Raw genomic sequence first — 16900 nt, 5'->3', positions numbered from 1 at the left:
TGTGTGTGTGTGTGTGTGTGTGTGTGTGTGTGTATAGGACCCAGTTGGGCCCAATTAAATATGTATATTTAATTTTCTGAAGATTATTTCATGGAAAGCCAAATATTGCTGTTTAAATGTTTTTCTTGTGCAGCACCATGTTTCTGATGCACTGTTGTTGCCGCGCAGGAAACAATCCTCTGGTGCTAGATATTTCCACTAGATCTAGTTATCTAGCCTCTTTGGACAGGCAGTGAGGAAGAGGAAGGTGGACGGTCCAAGTTCACGTGTTTACAGGGCAGTCTGCGGAGTGACCGCAGCACGGTTCTGCCAGTTAGCATGGGGCAGAATAGCACTGGAGATGTGGAGCACTGGCTGGTGCCTGCATGAGCAATCAGGGTTTATACCTGCAGGAAGTCTTGGCCTGTAGTTGGGCTGCTAACATGCTAAGACTTCTGCTGCTGCGTCTGCTGCTTTTGCCACCTGTGCTAGCTAGGCTGAGCTGTCACTGTTGTGTTAAGCCAGGGATAGATCCCGGCAGTGTTTGGGACTAAATTTTCTGTTGGCACAAATAGCTTAGACTCCATGGACATCAATGGTGCTATGGGCATTTCCATGCTCTCATACTAGATGTAACCTTCCTTAAGGAGAATATAATCACATTTCCTCTTTTCCCAAGTCTTTTTTGATACTGTCCCCCATGCCCAGAATTTAGGGTCTGTATTAAATACGATTAAGGTGAACATTGGTTTTTAATTAAACGTCACCCATTGGGGCTTGTCAGCTTGAGAAGGGAATTTGAAGCTTTTGTGTTGCTTTCCTTTATACTTCTGTATATTTAAAAAAAAAAAGGATTTTTTTTTTGCCATGTGGTTTTAAATGGCATTTGAGCAACAACCAGCAATACCAAAACTCTTCCAAGTAATAACACACTGGAAATAAGATTTAATGCAGCATTCATTTATCCTTGCTCAAGAGGCAAGGGCGTTTTGGGGCCTCTCGTGTAATCTGTGATCCATCACAGCTACAGTATCCCTCCAGCACAACCTTCATCCTAGCTCTGCATTTAGACACCAGTCTAAGTGGGGAGCTATGGGTTATAATGCCATCTCTTGTGAGTTTTCATAGCCTTCCTGTTCCTGCTTCATTTTTAATCCTGCCCAGGACCTCGTAGGTACGTGGTACTCTATTTGTGTTCAAGCTGCTACACCCTTTAACAGTGGCCAGGAATTTGAGCTCAGGCAGAGCTCTGTTTCTTTCTTGACTTTGCCAGCTACTTCCCCATTTCCTTGTTATTTAAATAGAAGTCCCGCTGCCTGCAAACACCGACGTTGTTATGGCACAAATGGTGCAAGAGCATGGAAAGCACAGGCTTATCCTGTGAACAGTCACATTTGTTTTGTCCCAGGGTTCCCCACCCTATTCTGATGGCTTCCCTCCATATTTTAAAATGTAGTTCTGTTTCAAAAAGAGAGTGTCATTTAAATGCCTAAATTTTTCTAAATCCCCCACCCTTCCCTGTTTTTGCACTGGTGCTAATCACCAAACTGGACCCAGTCTCACCAATGGGTTTTGGTCCCTCCCGTAGTGGCCTTGCTTGACAATTTGTTTTTGGCCTAAAACTATTGCCCATGTCTGTTGCAGGCAACTTATTTCCTAGCTCAGTCACTGCCTGGTTGGGGGATGTTAGGCAAGACGCATCAGCTTTCTGTGCCTCAGTTTCCCTGTCTGTAAAATGTAAATAATGTGAGTAAGTCAAACCACCTTTCGAGTTACCAATGAGATGCACAATGTTAAAGCTATATGTTGTTATTACTGCTACCAACCATGGACAGAAAGGTTTGTATGACCTGCTCCGATTGAGTCTCACAGTTACAGATGAATTGTCTGTCTTATGTCAACATGTTTAAACTAAAAAAGAAATTAATGTTTCTATTTGTTCTCTTTTTCTTTCCCTCCTAGCTTTGTTTAACCTCATCCCTGTGGGTTTACGAGTGGTGGCTATTCAGGGGGTTCAAACAAAATTATATTTAGCAATGAACAGTGAAGGATACCTATACACATCAGTAAGTAACCATGTTATTATTGCTTTGGGGTTTTTTTTTTACCCGAACTAAATGTCAATGAATCTAGTTCTAACTTTTACAGACGGGAATGCAAAACAAAGTGTGGAATTACATCTCTGCACCCTTTTTTTTAGGTGGCTGCTAAATGTAAGAAACATTACCTTTGTTGATAAAGTGTATCAAACTATTGCTCTCTATGGATGTGTCTACACGTGCACATTTACTGTCCAGTAATTTAGGTTACTGTGCAATAACCAAAAATTACTGCACAGCATGAGCTCACATCTACACTTGCACATCTGTACTGCTCAGTAACTGTGGTGACTTGCACCAACTTGGGCTTAAATTTGATGCCTGCGTCATGCAGACGTCAAATTTATGCCCTATTAGTTACTGTGCAGTAATGCACGTGTAGACACCTTACTGCACAGTGGCACCGTGTGTGGACTGACTTGGGACTAACTTTAGTTCCAAGTCAGTCCACACACAGCGTTACTGTGCTTTAATAGCTGCATGTGTAGACGCCAGCCTAAAAACCAGTTACTGCGTAGTAAGTTACTGCACAATAAATGCACATGGTGACATGCCCTGTGCATATAAATGAAACCAAAAAAAAAGTGTACGTTTTGAAAGATACCATTTTGAATAGTGCCTGGTAGCATCTGAGCTAGTTCTTACTTAAAGAGGTTCGTCATAACTAGAGATGGGCTAGAGCCAAAGTTTAATGAGTTTAATTAATGAAAACCTCCAGAATTTGATTCCAGCCATCCCTCACACATTCCAGAAAGGAAAAAAAAAAACTTTGTTTGGCTGGGGAGACTGAGGTTATATCTGCACTGCAAATTGAGCTGTAAGGAAGGAAAAGGGACACGTTCACAAATCATTCTCATGTCTGAAGATGTTTTCATATTCCTGTAACGTTGAAACACCTCTGATTTCTGTTGCTAAAAGGGATTAGAGAAAGTCATTTTTGTTTGGCAGGGATTTTCAAAAGAGGCTAATGGAATTAGCTGCTCAAATCTCCCAGCTTTAGTTATCGAGCCATCAGAGAAATGGTTTGTTTAATGGTGATGATAATGTTTTTGATAAAAATTTCAAACAAAATTGTTGGAAAAACTTCTGGAAAGGGGGGATGATTTTGAGAAAAAAAATATGTAACCTATATACTCGTGATGGATGGATGGATGGAGAGGTAGCTAGATTTATAAAAATAAATGAATAAATATAGAGTATGTAGGTGGGTGGCTGTGTCCATTTTTAATAAGAAATCTCCCGGTTGAAAAACTGGTAGCGTTCTAATTATAGGCTACCCACTGGTCTGAAATGTTCACTGGTATTCACTACAAGTTATTTACTTATTTTTAAGGCTCGATTGCCTCGGGCAAGTTTAGCACTGATAAAAGTTAAAACTTGAAATGAGCTTATTACGATCCATCATTTTTTCCCCTTGCAATCTTGAAAGCTGACTTGGGGAACCATTCTTTCATCTTTTCTTCCCTGGAATTTTCCAGGGTAAAAGCAAATGAGACCCAGCTAGACTTTATAGTCAAATTTCAGTCATTTAAAGCCAATTTTGTTTTGCTCTGGCAATTTGCTTCGTGCTGTTAGAACCGAGGACACGTTTTTCAGGGCAGGGGCCATGATCTGATTATATGGAGTCACACAGCACGACACGACCTACAGCAGTGCAGAGTACTGCTATTCTCATGTGCACTTGCTTTGCATCGTGGTATAATTGGCTCTCCCCGGTGTAGGATGATCGAGAATTGTGGCTAATGTGTCTCCCTCTTATCTCGACTCCAAACACCCCCCACCGAGCCAGCGTTGTATTTCCTTGCATTACATAAGGCCTGTTTCTGCCACCCTTTGCCTAGTTAAGTGGTAGCTGACTTACTGAGCAAGGTTTTGTGATTCAGTAGTAAGGTTTGTTCGGTATGGTGCAGTTCAGTTTTGGGTATATGGGCAAAATCCAGCTTACAGTGAACCCTCTACATATGCACAGACTAGTTTAGATAGTAGACTGAAAGGCATGCTGAGCCCCATTTCTGCCACCCCTCCTCCTACTTCTGTGTAGTGTTTTATCGGGTGAGATGTTGGCTGAAATCAGTGAAGCTCTGTGGATTAAGTCCTGCTCGGGTAACCAAATGAGTGGCTTTCTCGATTATGTTGGGTAGAAGTCCTAGCCGTCACTGTCACTGTTGTTCTAGCAGTTCAATGTACTAGGAAAAGTAACTTGTAGCCTGTAAGTTGTCATGCAACACCAGCAGGATGAAACGCGTTTTCCTTGCATCCGTTAATATTGTGTTTTTAATGCTTCATGCCATTATAATGTGAATTCATGCCGCCATAGTAGTCTCCCATTCATTGTTATCCCGATGATCCCATCTGCTAGCTTATATTTAAATCCCACCTGAGCTCTTGGTCTCGGTATGTATTTATTTGTATGGAATACGGCAACCGGGTGACGGAAGAGCCTATAAACAACGCACCGAGGGATAAGGCTAGAGTGACAGTTTTAGATTTGATGCCTGTTGCAAGGCGTCATCAGTAGCCTGGCGCAGGCCTTCAATGCAGCCATTAAAATGATAAATAAGACATTTGTCCGTGATGTGCTTTATAGTTTGGATTTTGCCACACTCACACTTGGGAGCCTCAATAAAATCCCACGTATGTAATAGGTAGTTACATCTGCCTTGTCTAGCACAAACCCCGTTCAACATTACCCAGCTCTGCCTTGGGAAAGCAAAGTCCGGGGGTTTAGAGGTGGGGTCCGTGGTAAGAAATGTATTAATGATGTCAGTTGTGTTTCATTGCTGGATCAACTTTACCTTGAAGTCAACGTTTTTGTCATTCAGCTGTGTTCTCACACTGCAAAATGGCCTTCTCAACCTAAGCCCTAGCCTGGGGAGCTCATTAAGTTGCACAAAAATTGGTAGTGAATTGAATGTAAGCAGGTTTTTGTAGATGCTTAAAGTAGCCTTTAAGATGATGGGGGGGGGTGATGGCAACCTTGTGGTCCTCTCTGTTAGGTGTATTATATTTTACTACACAAACAAATGCTATCAACCAGGAGTCCAAATGTCTGTCTAGACCTCCTGGGCACTCGTAGTTACTGAATGGTTGGTCTTGGTAAATCCTAAACATGCCAGAAGCCATAAGCTTATATTCTAAAATACACTTTCATGGACACTTTTTACAGGCAATTAACACTGATCTTCTTTTCCCCAGAGATTTTCCATGCTAGTTCTTAATATTTCTCCTATGATTTGGGTTTCTGTCTTTACCTTATTTGCTGGACATTTGGGGCTTTTTGAATGTAAAGGTCAAGCTTAAGTCATGGTCAGAGTTTAGACAGACTGCAGTTATGTGCTGCCAGGCCTTTCCGGGCCTCAAGGAATTAACTGACTGATTATATACATAAGAAACTGTAAAAAAACAAAAAACAAAAAAGCAGCTATATGCCAATATAAATGGCATAGCTTCATTCAGTTCAAGAGCTAGGCTAATTTACATCAGCTGAGGATGTTTTCTTTGGACCAACTGCTTTTAATCGTAGTCACCTGCGGCCATAGTAGATGTGTAGTTTCCAGAGGGAAATGACACTAAGTCATTTGATATGGAAAGAGAATATAGTGACTTTCAGGCATGGCCACTTGTTCCCACCATGGCAGGGACTGAAACGGCCTCCACCAGGTATCCGTACTGGTACTTGCTTTAAATTGCATTGCTAGAGTTTGAGTGGTTTGGCAAGCCGTAGTCCAGCGTCTAAACCAAGAGCCTGTTGCGTCTTCCTCCCGTGCCTCTTTGACTTTTACCCAGTAATAGGAATGGGCATTGTTTTGTAACAGGATAAAGTAAGTCCCAGCAAAGTGCTTTTCCATAAGCCCCAAGGAAAGCACAGGCATTTGGGCACAGAGGAACCAAGAGCCTGCATCCCCTGCTTCTTGGCTTGAAAAAGGCAACTGCTGGTACTTACTCCACTTTTCATTCACTTTCCAGCTGTTGGCAGACTTTCTCCTTGCATTTGATGTGAAATCTGCATGGTGCATTCTTTGCAGTTGAGTTTTCTGGCAGCGGGGTCAATGGGGTTTGCCTTGAATATCCTACATGTCCCAAAAATATTTTCTCCCTGTTAATCAGTCACGTCGGCATTAACCGGAAGTTTATTTAGGAGCTTATTTGGTCTGTTGTTTGGCACTCTTTTTGGCCCACAGGGCTACGATCACCAGGATGGTTTGCTCCTAAGCCGGTGATCTGCAATTGTGGGCAAGGTGGATTTGCTCCGTGAGGAAATCTGCTGTGTGTGAGAGGTCTGCAGACCGCAGCAGATACCCACGCTTGCCAGCCAGGCTTTTCTCAAAGGTTTGTCACATCCACAAGTTACAGGCCAAATGAGGACTATGCTGTAATTATTAAAAGCTCCTCAGGGACGCGAGATTGAATCCGTTTAAAATAATGATGATTTATTAAATAACTATGTGACAGCACGTGGGTTTTACATACACGCACTGGAAGCGGATTAGCGTAACATGGTACCTACAAAAGGAGCCGTCGGTGTTTTATACAAGTCGGTTTTGATGTCACTGCATGTCCATGAATTCATGGTGCATGGCTGTCTTCTCTGTCCTTGAGACGGGATGGATTGGCTTTCATGTGCCTTTTCTCTCTGGCTTCCCATCGAAGTGAAATATATGTTTCTCCTGTAAAGCAACTCAATGCATGTATTGATTCATGCGTTTAGTATGGTAAAAACCAAGTCCTACGTCTCGCTGCTTCATCCATGCTACTCTGATAGTGATGAATGCTTGCTTGCTCTCTCATTCCAGGTAGCGGAGTCTGTGACCAAAAGACTAGCAAGGTTTATGGTTTTCCCCCATATTCCCATGATGTGTGGAATTGCCTGTAAAACCCAGAGAAAGTCTCTTTCTCTTGGAGTCTGTGGTAGTATAAAGTAGTGATCCTCCATAGCGGGGTGCAGGGAAGGCATCATGAAAATATTTGTTGCTTGCTCAGTTCTTTATTTCACTAATACAGCAGTTTTGTGCAAGAGACTACCCTTTAATAGCCAGGCCTGTGAGTGAAGCCATGTCCTTATGCAGCCGGAGATGCTTATTGCTTCCAGGGTCCCATGTTTTCAGCCCTGGCAATGGGTATGGTTGGGTCCTCCTCCCCTTCACTGCTTTTTGCATCTTAAGGCCAAGGTGAAGAGGGCAGCACATTATAAAAGTAGGCTTCCTCATCAGCTAGTATTGGGGGGTGCCTGCTGAAAGTCCCCAAAGAGAAAGCATGCGCATCTACCCCTGCCATCCCCACGCCTTGCTTTATAGCTATGTAGTGTCCCCTTTAGTAACACCACTTCCTTTAAAGCCAAGGGGCTACAGCAGCCTCCATCTAAGAAGTCAGCCTGTGCCCATGGGTGAACATGGCAGGTGGTATCACGGCGTTTTGAGCTTGCAATACTTAACGAGAGACGATGGAAGAAGCATGCACAACGGCTAACTGCTGAGAAATGCTGACTTTGTCACAAACACAGCTGTACGGAGCCTGTCGTACAGCTCTTTGGGGGCAACGGCAGCAACCACGCTCATTTGTTTTCATATTTGCTTTCCGTGGAGGGATACGGTGCAGTTGCGTGTAGAGCTCGGCCTGGGCCGATTTCTTGAAAGGAGCTCTCGTGTAAGAAAACCAAATGGACAGATCAGGGCATGCCAAGGAAAGGAAGTGAAACATAGCCTTCCTAGCCACAAAAACCTTGACTTGTAAACAAGGACCCAGCCAGGTCCCTCTGCAAGGCATTTTCTTCCCTCAAATAGTACATGAAACATAGCAGTGGCATGGTTAAGTTAGGGTTTTAGTTTTTCGGATGGATAAAAGTCCAGTGTAATGGGAGCTTTTGAGGTCCTCTTAATTTTTTTTTTAATTGTTAAAAAAATTATCGGATTTTGCAAACCCTGCAGGGACTGTAATGCTCAGAGGCTCCATGAAATTCTCGATGTTAAGTACCCTGTTATGTTTCAAAGGGCATGATCCCCACATCTGTCGGGCGGTGGTTGAAGCGGTTAACGTGGACAATGCATGTCGATTGTTTTAGAACAGGAAAGAAGATGTAATGAGAAGGTGTAGGTGTTGGGTAATACTGTTTCTGTACTTTTCTGTAATACTTTCACTGGCTGGATTAAGATTTCAATTTTTTTTGGAGTTCATTTATATGCAAGGAACCCTAATTAAGAAAAACACCGTGTTTGAGTCAGAGGCTGAATTCCTGTTTGAAATTAGGCACAATGAGTTTTCCTCTGTTCTTGCAATGAATTTGGCTGCGAGTTCCCTAGTTAGAGTTGAAAACCAGCATCATGTAAAGCCCCGTTTCCATATTGGTGGTTTTCTAAATATTCACCCTTTGAAAATAACCTTTCTTTTTCCTCTGCCTCCAAGGTGATTTCATGTTTTAAGTTTGGTCAGAATCCCTCCTGTGACTTGTCGGCTAGATGCGAAGAGGAGTGAGGGGCAAGGAACAGAGTCTTCCTGTTTAACAGAAGTTGAATATTTTTTGGACAGTTCGACCGGTGTATTTAAAATAAAAAAAAAACATGGCTTTGGTTTTGAAAACAATTGAATGTGGCATGTGATTATGTCTGCCGGAGGAGCAGTGCCTCAGCCAGGTTTGCAAATACCTGCCTTTGATTTAGCAGTACTGTGTCCTTTTGCAGACGACATGGTGTCTGCACATAGTACAGGCTGCGGGCCAGCTTGTAGGGCACCCTAGGAGAGGCCAAGGGAAAGTGTTGATGTTTCAGGAGGTCCTACACACTTACCAGGACTGACTACTGGGAGCTGTGTGGTCTGCACCCTGCCAGAAGCCTGGGCCAGGGGGTGGGGATGCTGCTGGGGCCAGGCCCTGTTGCAGAGCCGAGCACACCTTTGAAGCACGATGGTTCAACTCCTTACAGGTGCTCGCTCCTTCGAGCCTTCCCTTGAAAGAATTTGAGACGTGCACACTCACTCAGGAGTGGTGCTGCCTGAGTGTGAAAAGCAAAACTGAGCCTTTTTTCATTAGGCTCCCCCAGATGCAGCATGCTCTTAACTCTCACTGGCTCTAATGGGAATTTAAGGCACTTGGCATCTTGCAAGGATATATATATTAAATGACAGGTTCATAGAAGATTGTTTACACTTGCCTCGTTAGCTGTTCAAGGAGGTATAATGCTCGGACTGGTGCTGTAAGAGGTGTAACTTGGGCATGTCCTCTCTTATTTTGAACATCTCTTTCCCATCGCATGAGCATGGATTGCACAGAGCACTTCCATATAACACTTAACGTGACATTTTATATGTAACTTAGCTTTGCACAGCATCCATCTGCCCTCTCATCGACTGGCACGGACCCGGTACTTGACTCCACTGTGAATACATATGATCCAGTGCCTTTGTGTTGATTACAGCCAGCAGCAATTAAATGTGATTGCATTCTCAGAACGAGTTTTTTGAATTGGTTTTGGTAAGTTGGAGAGAAGAGAAGTTTGTGCATATTTTAATACTGAGTAGCGCAGTGCAGGCACACTGTAGCTAATGGTAATGGCTCGGGCATTTATAATGAATTACTGGCAAAGAGCATTTCTCCACCTCGGGGAACGAACCTAGAGATAGGAGAAATAATCAAAAGCTTCATCTAGTTAAATTTGCATGTCAGTATAAATCAGGTTTCACCACGAATGCCCAAGTACCGAATCTGTCGTCATACTGTAACTTAACGATCGTGTCTGTGATACAGCGGCAGTGAATTTTCCTTTTCGTGATGCCTCGTCCAAAGCTGGAGAAATATGCCGTTTCCTTGCAGCTATGGCTGCAAGCTCCCCGAGCGCTCACAGTCCCGCTCACCTGCCAGGGTGCTTGTGTCAGCTGTGCCTTGATCTCCGTAGAAAGTGCTGCCAGGTGCAGGAGCTCTCTCCTGGATTGTAACCTCTGAGGCAAAGCCTTGCAGCTTGCTGCTCGAAGCAGGTTCAATTCACCGTTCCAGCCCCATTATGTCACTTCATTGGGGAAGGGGGGCGTGCAGATGCGCCGCGTCTTGGGAGATCCCCAGCCAGCCCAGACAAATGGCTTTTCTGTCTTATCCCGGAGGCTGGGCCAAAAATATGGGGCATTTTAAAATGATGCTTTCTCGCTTTCCTCTCCCAATGTCTGCACAGAGGGGTGGACTTAATGAGGGGTGCCGTGAATGGGTGGCAGGGAGGTGGGGGGGGGGGAGAGGTAAAAGGAGGGTGCTTTGGTGAATGCAAGTGGTCAGTCGAATTTGAGGGAGAAACCCTCTCCTGTTTCCATAGGGGACGATGCTGGTGGGTGGTGGAAGTATTATGAAGAAAATGCAAGCTGTAGCTCTTTGAGAGGGGGAGGAGGAGTTCGGTGCGGTGCAGCGCCCCGTTCTCCCTGTGGCCAAGGATAGTCAGGACCTAGAAACAGGCTTTCCAGCACGGAGCCAACGCTACCAGGCACAATGAGAAAAGCAACCGTGTAATAAAGCTTTGCTCAAAGGCTTTCAAGGACTGCATGCAGCACAATACAACCTGGTCGTTAAATACAGTTCAGCAGAAACTGGTACTTTGCAAGCAATGGCTGTTAAAATCAGCAGTGAATTGCAAGGCAGTTCCTACAAGAATATTTTTTTTCGAATGCTAACACAACAGGCACTACACAGCTCAGACTGAAAATGACCCCCTTTTTCTTTTTACTATCAATTTCCAAAGCCATGAAGTGAAGTGGCTAAAGCTTTTGTGAGCATTAGGCTGCAGGTGATGGGGAGAGGAGGAAGCATGAGACCCCATAATCTCCAAGCACTAGCAGGTGACTAAAACAAGGCTGACAAAGCAGTGCGATTTTAATGAAATTGGCCCTGTGCATTGACTGGTTATACCATACACCGATCAATGTGGTGGAAAGTGGGAAAGTCTCGGCCAATATCGTTGTAGGGTTGGGCACGACCTGGAAACATTTCACAAGTGAGAGTGGTTAAGCAGGTGGCATGAGTTTCCAAGTGCTGCATGTTGAGCGTTTCTAGACTCCGGGCACGTTTGCAAGGGATCTGTGCTCTGGTGACCCAACAAGTGGATTAGGTTGCATTGGCTTCATGTAGACAATGTGGAGGATGTGGCTTTCCATCCGAAAGTCTCGGAGAACGGCATCATTGCTTTTTGACAGGGGAGGCGAGCGATGTCAGACTGTCAGTGGGGCCCTGTGACCCCATATACCGTATGCAGCAAGCAGGGCCAACATGGGCACATGGTGCATACAGGGCCCCACTGCACCAGCCCTGCGTGCTGGGTCCAGCATGGCCTGATCCAGCCTGCAGGTGAGCCCAGTGGCCTTCAGGCGGCCCATGGGGCTGGATGAGTTTTACATCCCAGGCCTGTCCGAGTTTCTCCTTCTTTGAAAGCCTTCCCCTGCTTCTACCTTCCAAGTGGAGCTAATGAGTAGCTCCCTCCAGGGTGATTTTGGCACAACCACTGCCTTTTTAAGCAGGTTTTTATAAGATGGATCAACTGGCTGACCCTTCCAACCTGCTCCGTATCAATGACCGCTCCTGGGATGATGCTGAAACCGGGATCCTGAAACAATTTGGCAGTCCCCACGGACCTCCAACATGTTGGTTTAGTATGAGCGGGCAAACCCAAGACGATGCAGAGACAGGGAGACTTGTTCAATGGGTTGGGCTTGGTGGAAGCATTGCAGTCGTGGCACAGGAAGCCTGACAGAGGAGACAACCAGCGCAGGCCGGCGTTGAAGCTGTGGGTGGTCAGCACTGCTCTTGTGTGGGCTTTAGCTGACCCTCTCTTGCAAGACGCCGGCACGTTTTCCCATTCGAGCCAGGTTAAAGTGCAGCTGAACTCTGACACACGAGCCCCTCCATATTCAACGGATCTGCAGCGTGCACGTCCATGCGTTCATTAAACGAGCCTTTGCAGCTTTTATCGTCTCTTCGCTCCGAGGAGACCAGCTCGTGGAGAGGCAGCAAGCGCTCTTCCCCCTTTCTGCTTGGCAAGCTCCATGGAAATGTTTACTGATTTCTAACTATTTACAGCCTCACGAAGCCAGCGAAAGCACAGATTTGTCTGCAGCAGCTTTATTACTGGTAATGAGGTGCAAAAGCTGAGAGCCCTGTGTGACTCAGAGTTAGGGGGGCATTTGCAAGGCTGTCAGTCAACGTGCATCTTTTAAATAGTCCACTGAGCAGCATTGATTGAGACTCATCACATAAAAATAAGTAGGAGTCCCTCTGATGCTATTTTCATAGCTGCTTTTGAGAAAGGGACCACAGTTGAAGGGACTTCCTAAACAAACTGTGCTGCTTCAGTCTCCGAATGTGTGAAAGCCACCCTCTTAACATGACAGCTGTTCACAGGAATCAGGGAAAACATTCAGGAGTTTTGCAAAGTAAGAACTTGCGCTTAAGTTGCAGCAGCCAAATTGGAGAAGAATCGAGCCAAGAGGGGTTGTTGGGTGTATATCCAAAGAAACTTTGGTTCAGCCACTAATAGGATTTTTTTTTTAGCAAGGATAAAAGAAAAGGGAGATCGACATTTGGAGCTGAGAAGGGCAAATGTTTAATGCCCGTGATGGCTTGAACATAACTGAGATAGGGTTAAACTTTCTCAGGTGTGTTCACCCCATGACATGTGCGTGTGGAAGAGCAAAACGCCTTCTGGGTAAGTATTACCCACGTGAGCAGTCCCTTCTCTAAGTGAATAAGGCCGTGTCTACATACTAACCGTACCCTGTTTCAGAGCAGCGTCCCCCAAGCTTGCTGCTTTGCTCTGAGCGGGCTCCCTGCTGAGCCAGATGCTCTGAGATGGTGGCTGTGGCCACAGGTAGTGCTAATTAGCACAGTGCGAGGCAGGGCAAAGCTGTGTGCAGATGAGCCTGCGCTGCTTCCCGTTGAGGGGCACCTGTCTGGAGCAATGCAGTGTGCATGATGGCAGCACGTGGGGGGCATGGGAAATTTAGCAAAGGGGATGGGCCTCAGGGTGGCAGGATCCAGACTAAAATCCCCAGAAACCATTCCCTAAGGTCTCCATGCACCTTCATGCATTAGAAAAGGCATGAAGCAGTGGGAAGATGGATAAAGCTCATTGAATAAAAGACAGCAAGTTAAGATCCTCAACTGGAGGGAACTGCCGGTCCCTTTCAGAGCTGAAATGAGGTACCCAGCTGCCTGCAGCAGGATGGCGTGGCGCACCAATGCACCTGACCCAGTTCTCTCGGCTACAAGTCATTAATCCCTTTCAGGTAGAAGTGAGTGCTTTGCTTTTTGTGTATGCGCAGACGTTTCCATTGGAAAAGGTTTTGGTATGGCGTTTGGGTCAGCTCAGGAGCCCCTTTGGCACCAGTGCAAGTCACTGGATGTCCATAGTTTGCTTTTCCAAGGTAGCAACCTACCTTGGCTTCAGTTGAAATGGTTGAGTGCTCAGGGCTAATAAAAATCAAGTACCATCTGGAAAACTTTTGCAAACTATAGCAATAACTAATTCACATTTGATTGGTGGTAACCAACTCCCTGGTCCCTTTCAACAACTGCAGAGAAATAATTGTGTCCTGACTGGTCTACAAATATCAGCCTGATGCACAGGCAGGGAACAGCCATAGCAGAAAAGGCATAAAACTAAGCTGATATGCTGGATAGCATTTTGGTAATTTTGCCTCCAGTTTCACTGTGCTTAGCATTGAGCGCTCCCTTCCATTTTTCATCCGTCTTATTTCCTGTAAAACCGTCCCCCCTTATTAGTGTACGTTCTCCTTTATGTAATACGACATCTTACATTGTGTTATTTTGCTGTCATACATGCATGTACAAGAGCAAAACTGTTAAGCTACCCGTAGTACCGTCTCCCTTGCAGCTCTGTGACAGCGACCGCACAGACCCACCGTTCTTCCCTCAGTCCCTTGCTCAGCCTCAGATCCCGCTAGGTCTTCATAACCAAAAATCAAAAAAGCAGGTGAACTCTAAAAGACCCTATTGCCAGTGTCCAGTCCTCCTAAGCTATGAGAAAGGCAGGAGATGATCTCTCTATGGGTATTTCTATGCAGCGCTGGGCAGTGCCATGCAAAGATCTGGTTCTGGACAAGACAGCTGGACCTGTAGGAAGCAGTCTAGGCATGTTAGCATGGCAGTCCAGCCAAGCTAATATACCCTGCTAAGGAGTGTCTGAGACCTGAGTTTGCCCACTTAGATACCTATGCACTGCACTGCATTGCCCCGAACTGCTCACAACGGAATAATTGGGTCTTAGCATGAGTAAACTAATTTGAGGAACTGAAGACATGTCTACGCTGTTTCTGCCACCAGCTCTTGCTCCCCGTTATTTCACGCCTTGATCATTCAACTGGCTCTGCCCGGCACTGGGATTTGGCCACACAAATGCAACTGCAAGCTCAGGGCCTTTATTTGTAGCCTGAACCAGTGGACCTAGTTTCCTTAAATGGGAAAGGATTGGCTGCCTGAGGGATACAGCAAAATTCAAGCCGGAGCAAAGTGGTTACTCGCATGTAAAGCCCTCGTTAATTTGCTTGTAGCTGCCACTCTTATTAACAAGAAAAGAGGAAAACAAGTGCAAGCTCTTGCCATGTAGAAACAAGGCTGCGTCACAGAAGTAGCAAAATTGCTGCCGTCTTAAGGGGAAAAAAATACAAAAGCCAGTATTTCCCTGGATACAGAAAAAAGCAGAATCTCGCTCGTTCTGGTGCAGCATCCCTCTGGGGTCTGCCTCTTTGTCACGACTGCGAGGCTTTCTGTTGAAAACCGTGGGCTTTATTTGAGTCTTTCAAAGAGGCAACCACACCGGTCGTCTATTTTGGGGACGCCTTGCTGTTTGGGTTTTCATTCATCTCCCGGGCAATCCCGTAAGGGAGGCAGCCCTATTCCCAAGGCAGTGCATTAAAATGGGTCACGTTATGCAGCTGAATATTCTTACCACTGTTGCTTATATAGGTTGATTTCTTTCAGTGTTGCAATGGAAGACATTAATATTAGCATGTGTCCTCTTCATTTTATTTAAAAGGTTGTGCCATTCAGTTTTGAAATCTTTCATTTGCCTTCCCCACCCCTCAAAGGGGTGAGGTTCAAAAGCAACTTAAGGTGAAGTTAACGGGATTCTGTTTGGGGGGTGGATTTTTTTTCAGGGAAAAGGCAAGTTCAAAGTAGCTGGGTGCTTACACGGTTGGGTCTTCCACTGAGACCGTGTGTCCACAAAGAGAGGAAATAACAGGCTACCACGTAATGATGTTGCTCCTTGAACTCAAGTGATAGAAGTCGTTGCTGTTTAGTACCAAAGAAACTGCTAATGACCCATAAGGGAAGATTCTTGCAGTAGCAGCGGCATTATTATTTTTTTTTTCCCCAATTTTCTTTGCTTAAAATTTGAAGGTGGAAACTGTTTTAGCAAAAATGCAATGTACTCTCTGACAATTTTCAACGCAGTTGATTAGTATTCCTGGGAGATGGGGCTGGTTGACAGGGGACCACGAGAAGGAGGCATTTGAGCAGGATGGCAGCTTATGACACCTCAGTTATGTATTCTTCTGTCCAGGACAAAGGCCGTCACCTTCCAAGATGCAGACGGTTTGCATTAGCGGTCATTTCTCTCGTGCAGCTTTTCATGCATGTGCGTGTTTTAGCTTCCTCAAAACTGGCTCTTTTTTTATTGTTGGCATTATTAATCATCCATGTCAGAGCAGTGCCTCGTGGCCACAATTGAGTTGGAGCTTCCCTGTACAAGGGGCTGGACAAAGACGCAGTGATAGGTAGGACAGTTCCTGTCCTAAATGCTTTTTGGTCTAAACAGACAAGATTGGCAGATGTTAGGAGAAAGCATGTGGTGGTATTACAAAAGGCCACAAAAATAAAGGATTTCTGGTTTCATTTGTGTTGGACCAAGAGCAAAAAAGTCTCGATTAGTTTCCACAAGCCAGAAACGAGGAGAGAATTGCATTTAAAAAATGCGATGCTCAGATGACTTGCAATGCTCTCTGGGCTTTGTAGCTTCCCAGTAACATTTACAGGCCCATCTGATTCACCCCCGAGCAACCCTCGGGGATCCCAGCTCCATCGTGCCAATTCAAGCAAAATCATTTTGGGCTTCCAGCTCCATCACAAGGGGCTTGGAGACCCGGGCAGCCTTTCCAAGCTGGGGGACACTAGATGTAGCTTCCTGGGGCATTTGCACCTATTGTCTGTCCTCCTGTATGCTGAACGTCTGTGGATCCTGGAGCATTCATTTGGGGTGCATGGGGTTTCATTTGGAAGCAGGGAACAGCTGCAAATGCTAACTCAAAAGCAGTTTAGCACATACAGAACTGTGCAAGGTGTTGTGTATTTCACACCAAAAACGACTCCTTTTCTTGAAAGGTTTTCTGCATGCTGACAGCTGCTTTTGGGATGATTCCTGGCTGTTTATCAGACTGCAAAGAGCTCGGCACATTGGGTTTCGTTACCTGCATGCTGTTTCCGCAGTGCTGCGTTATGGTACGGATGCTGCTCTAGCTTCTGCAGTCATGGACAAGCAGAGCGGACTGGCTATACAACGTGCGTTGCCACTTTCCATTGATATCCCACCAGCTCGCCATGGTTAGGAGACCAGAATAGAATGGGGGGGTGGGGTAGGATTGAGGTTAAATATCCTGAGTTCAGTGGGGCTGTGCAAGTAGTGCATCAAAGGGGAAATTTGGCCTTGTGGGCAATGGGAGAAGGCAGCAAGGGAGTTTGCAGGCAGGTATTGAAGAGTGAACGTGTCACACATGTGCCAAGGATGGCTTAGGAATAAAGATAATGCTGCAGAAAGCTAGACAAGGTGACCCTCCGCTGGTCCCTC

At 45.4% G+C, this 16900-nt stretch overlaps 1 protein-coding gene across 5 annotated transcripts in view; it reads left to right on the top strand.

Moving 5' to 3' along the window:
• The window catches only part of FGF13 (fibroblast growth factor 13), a 511145-nt gene that overhangs the window by 429516 nt on the left and 64729 nt on the right, over positions 1-16900 (top strand). For all 5 annotated transcript variants that reach the window (XM_019521340.1, XM_019521337.1, XM_019521341.1 and 2 more), the window contains one exon: positions 1942-2045. In XM_019521340.1, coding sequence (XP_019376885.1) covers positions 1942-2045 — 104 coding nt within the window. The remainder of the gene's footprint in view (positions 1-1941; positions 2046-16900) is intronic.

Source organism: Gavialis gangeticus, unplaced genomic scaffold (assembly GCF_001723915.1).
Source record: "Gavialis gangeticus isolate Ggan-Ray unplaced genomic scaffold, GavGan_comp1, whole genome shotgun sequence".
Taxonomy (NCBI): Eukaryota; Metazoa; Chordata; order Crocodylia; family Gavialidae; genus Gavialis; species Gavialis gangeticus.
The sequence above is the reverse complement of the archived record's forward strand: the minus strand, read 5'-3'. Positions and strand labels throughout refer to the sequence as shown.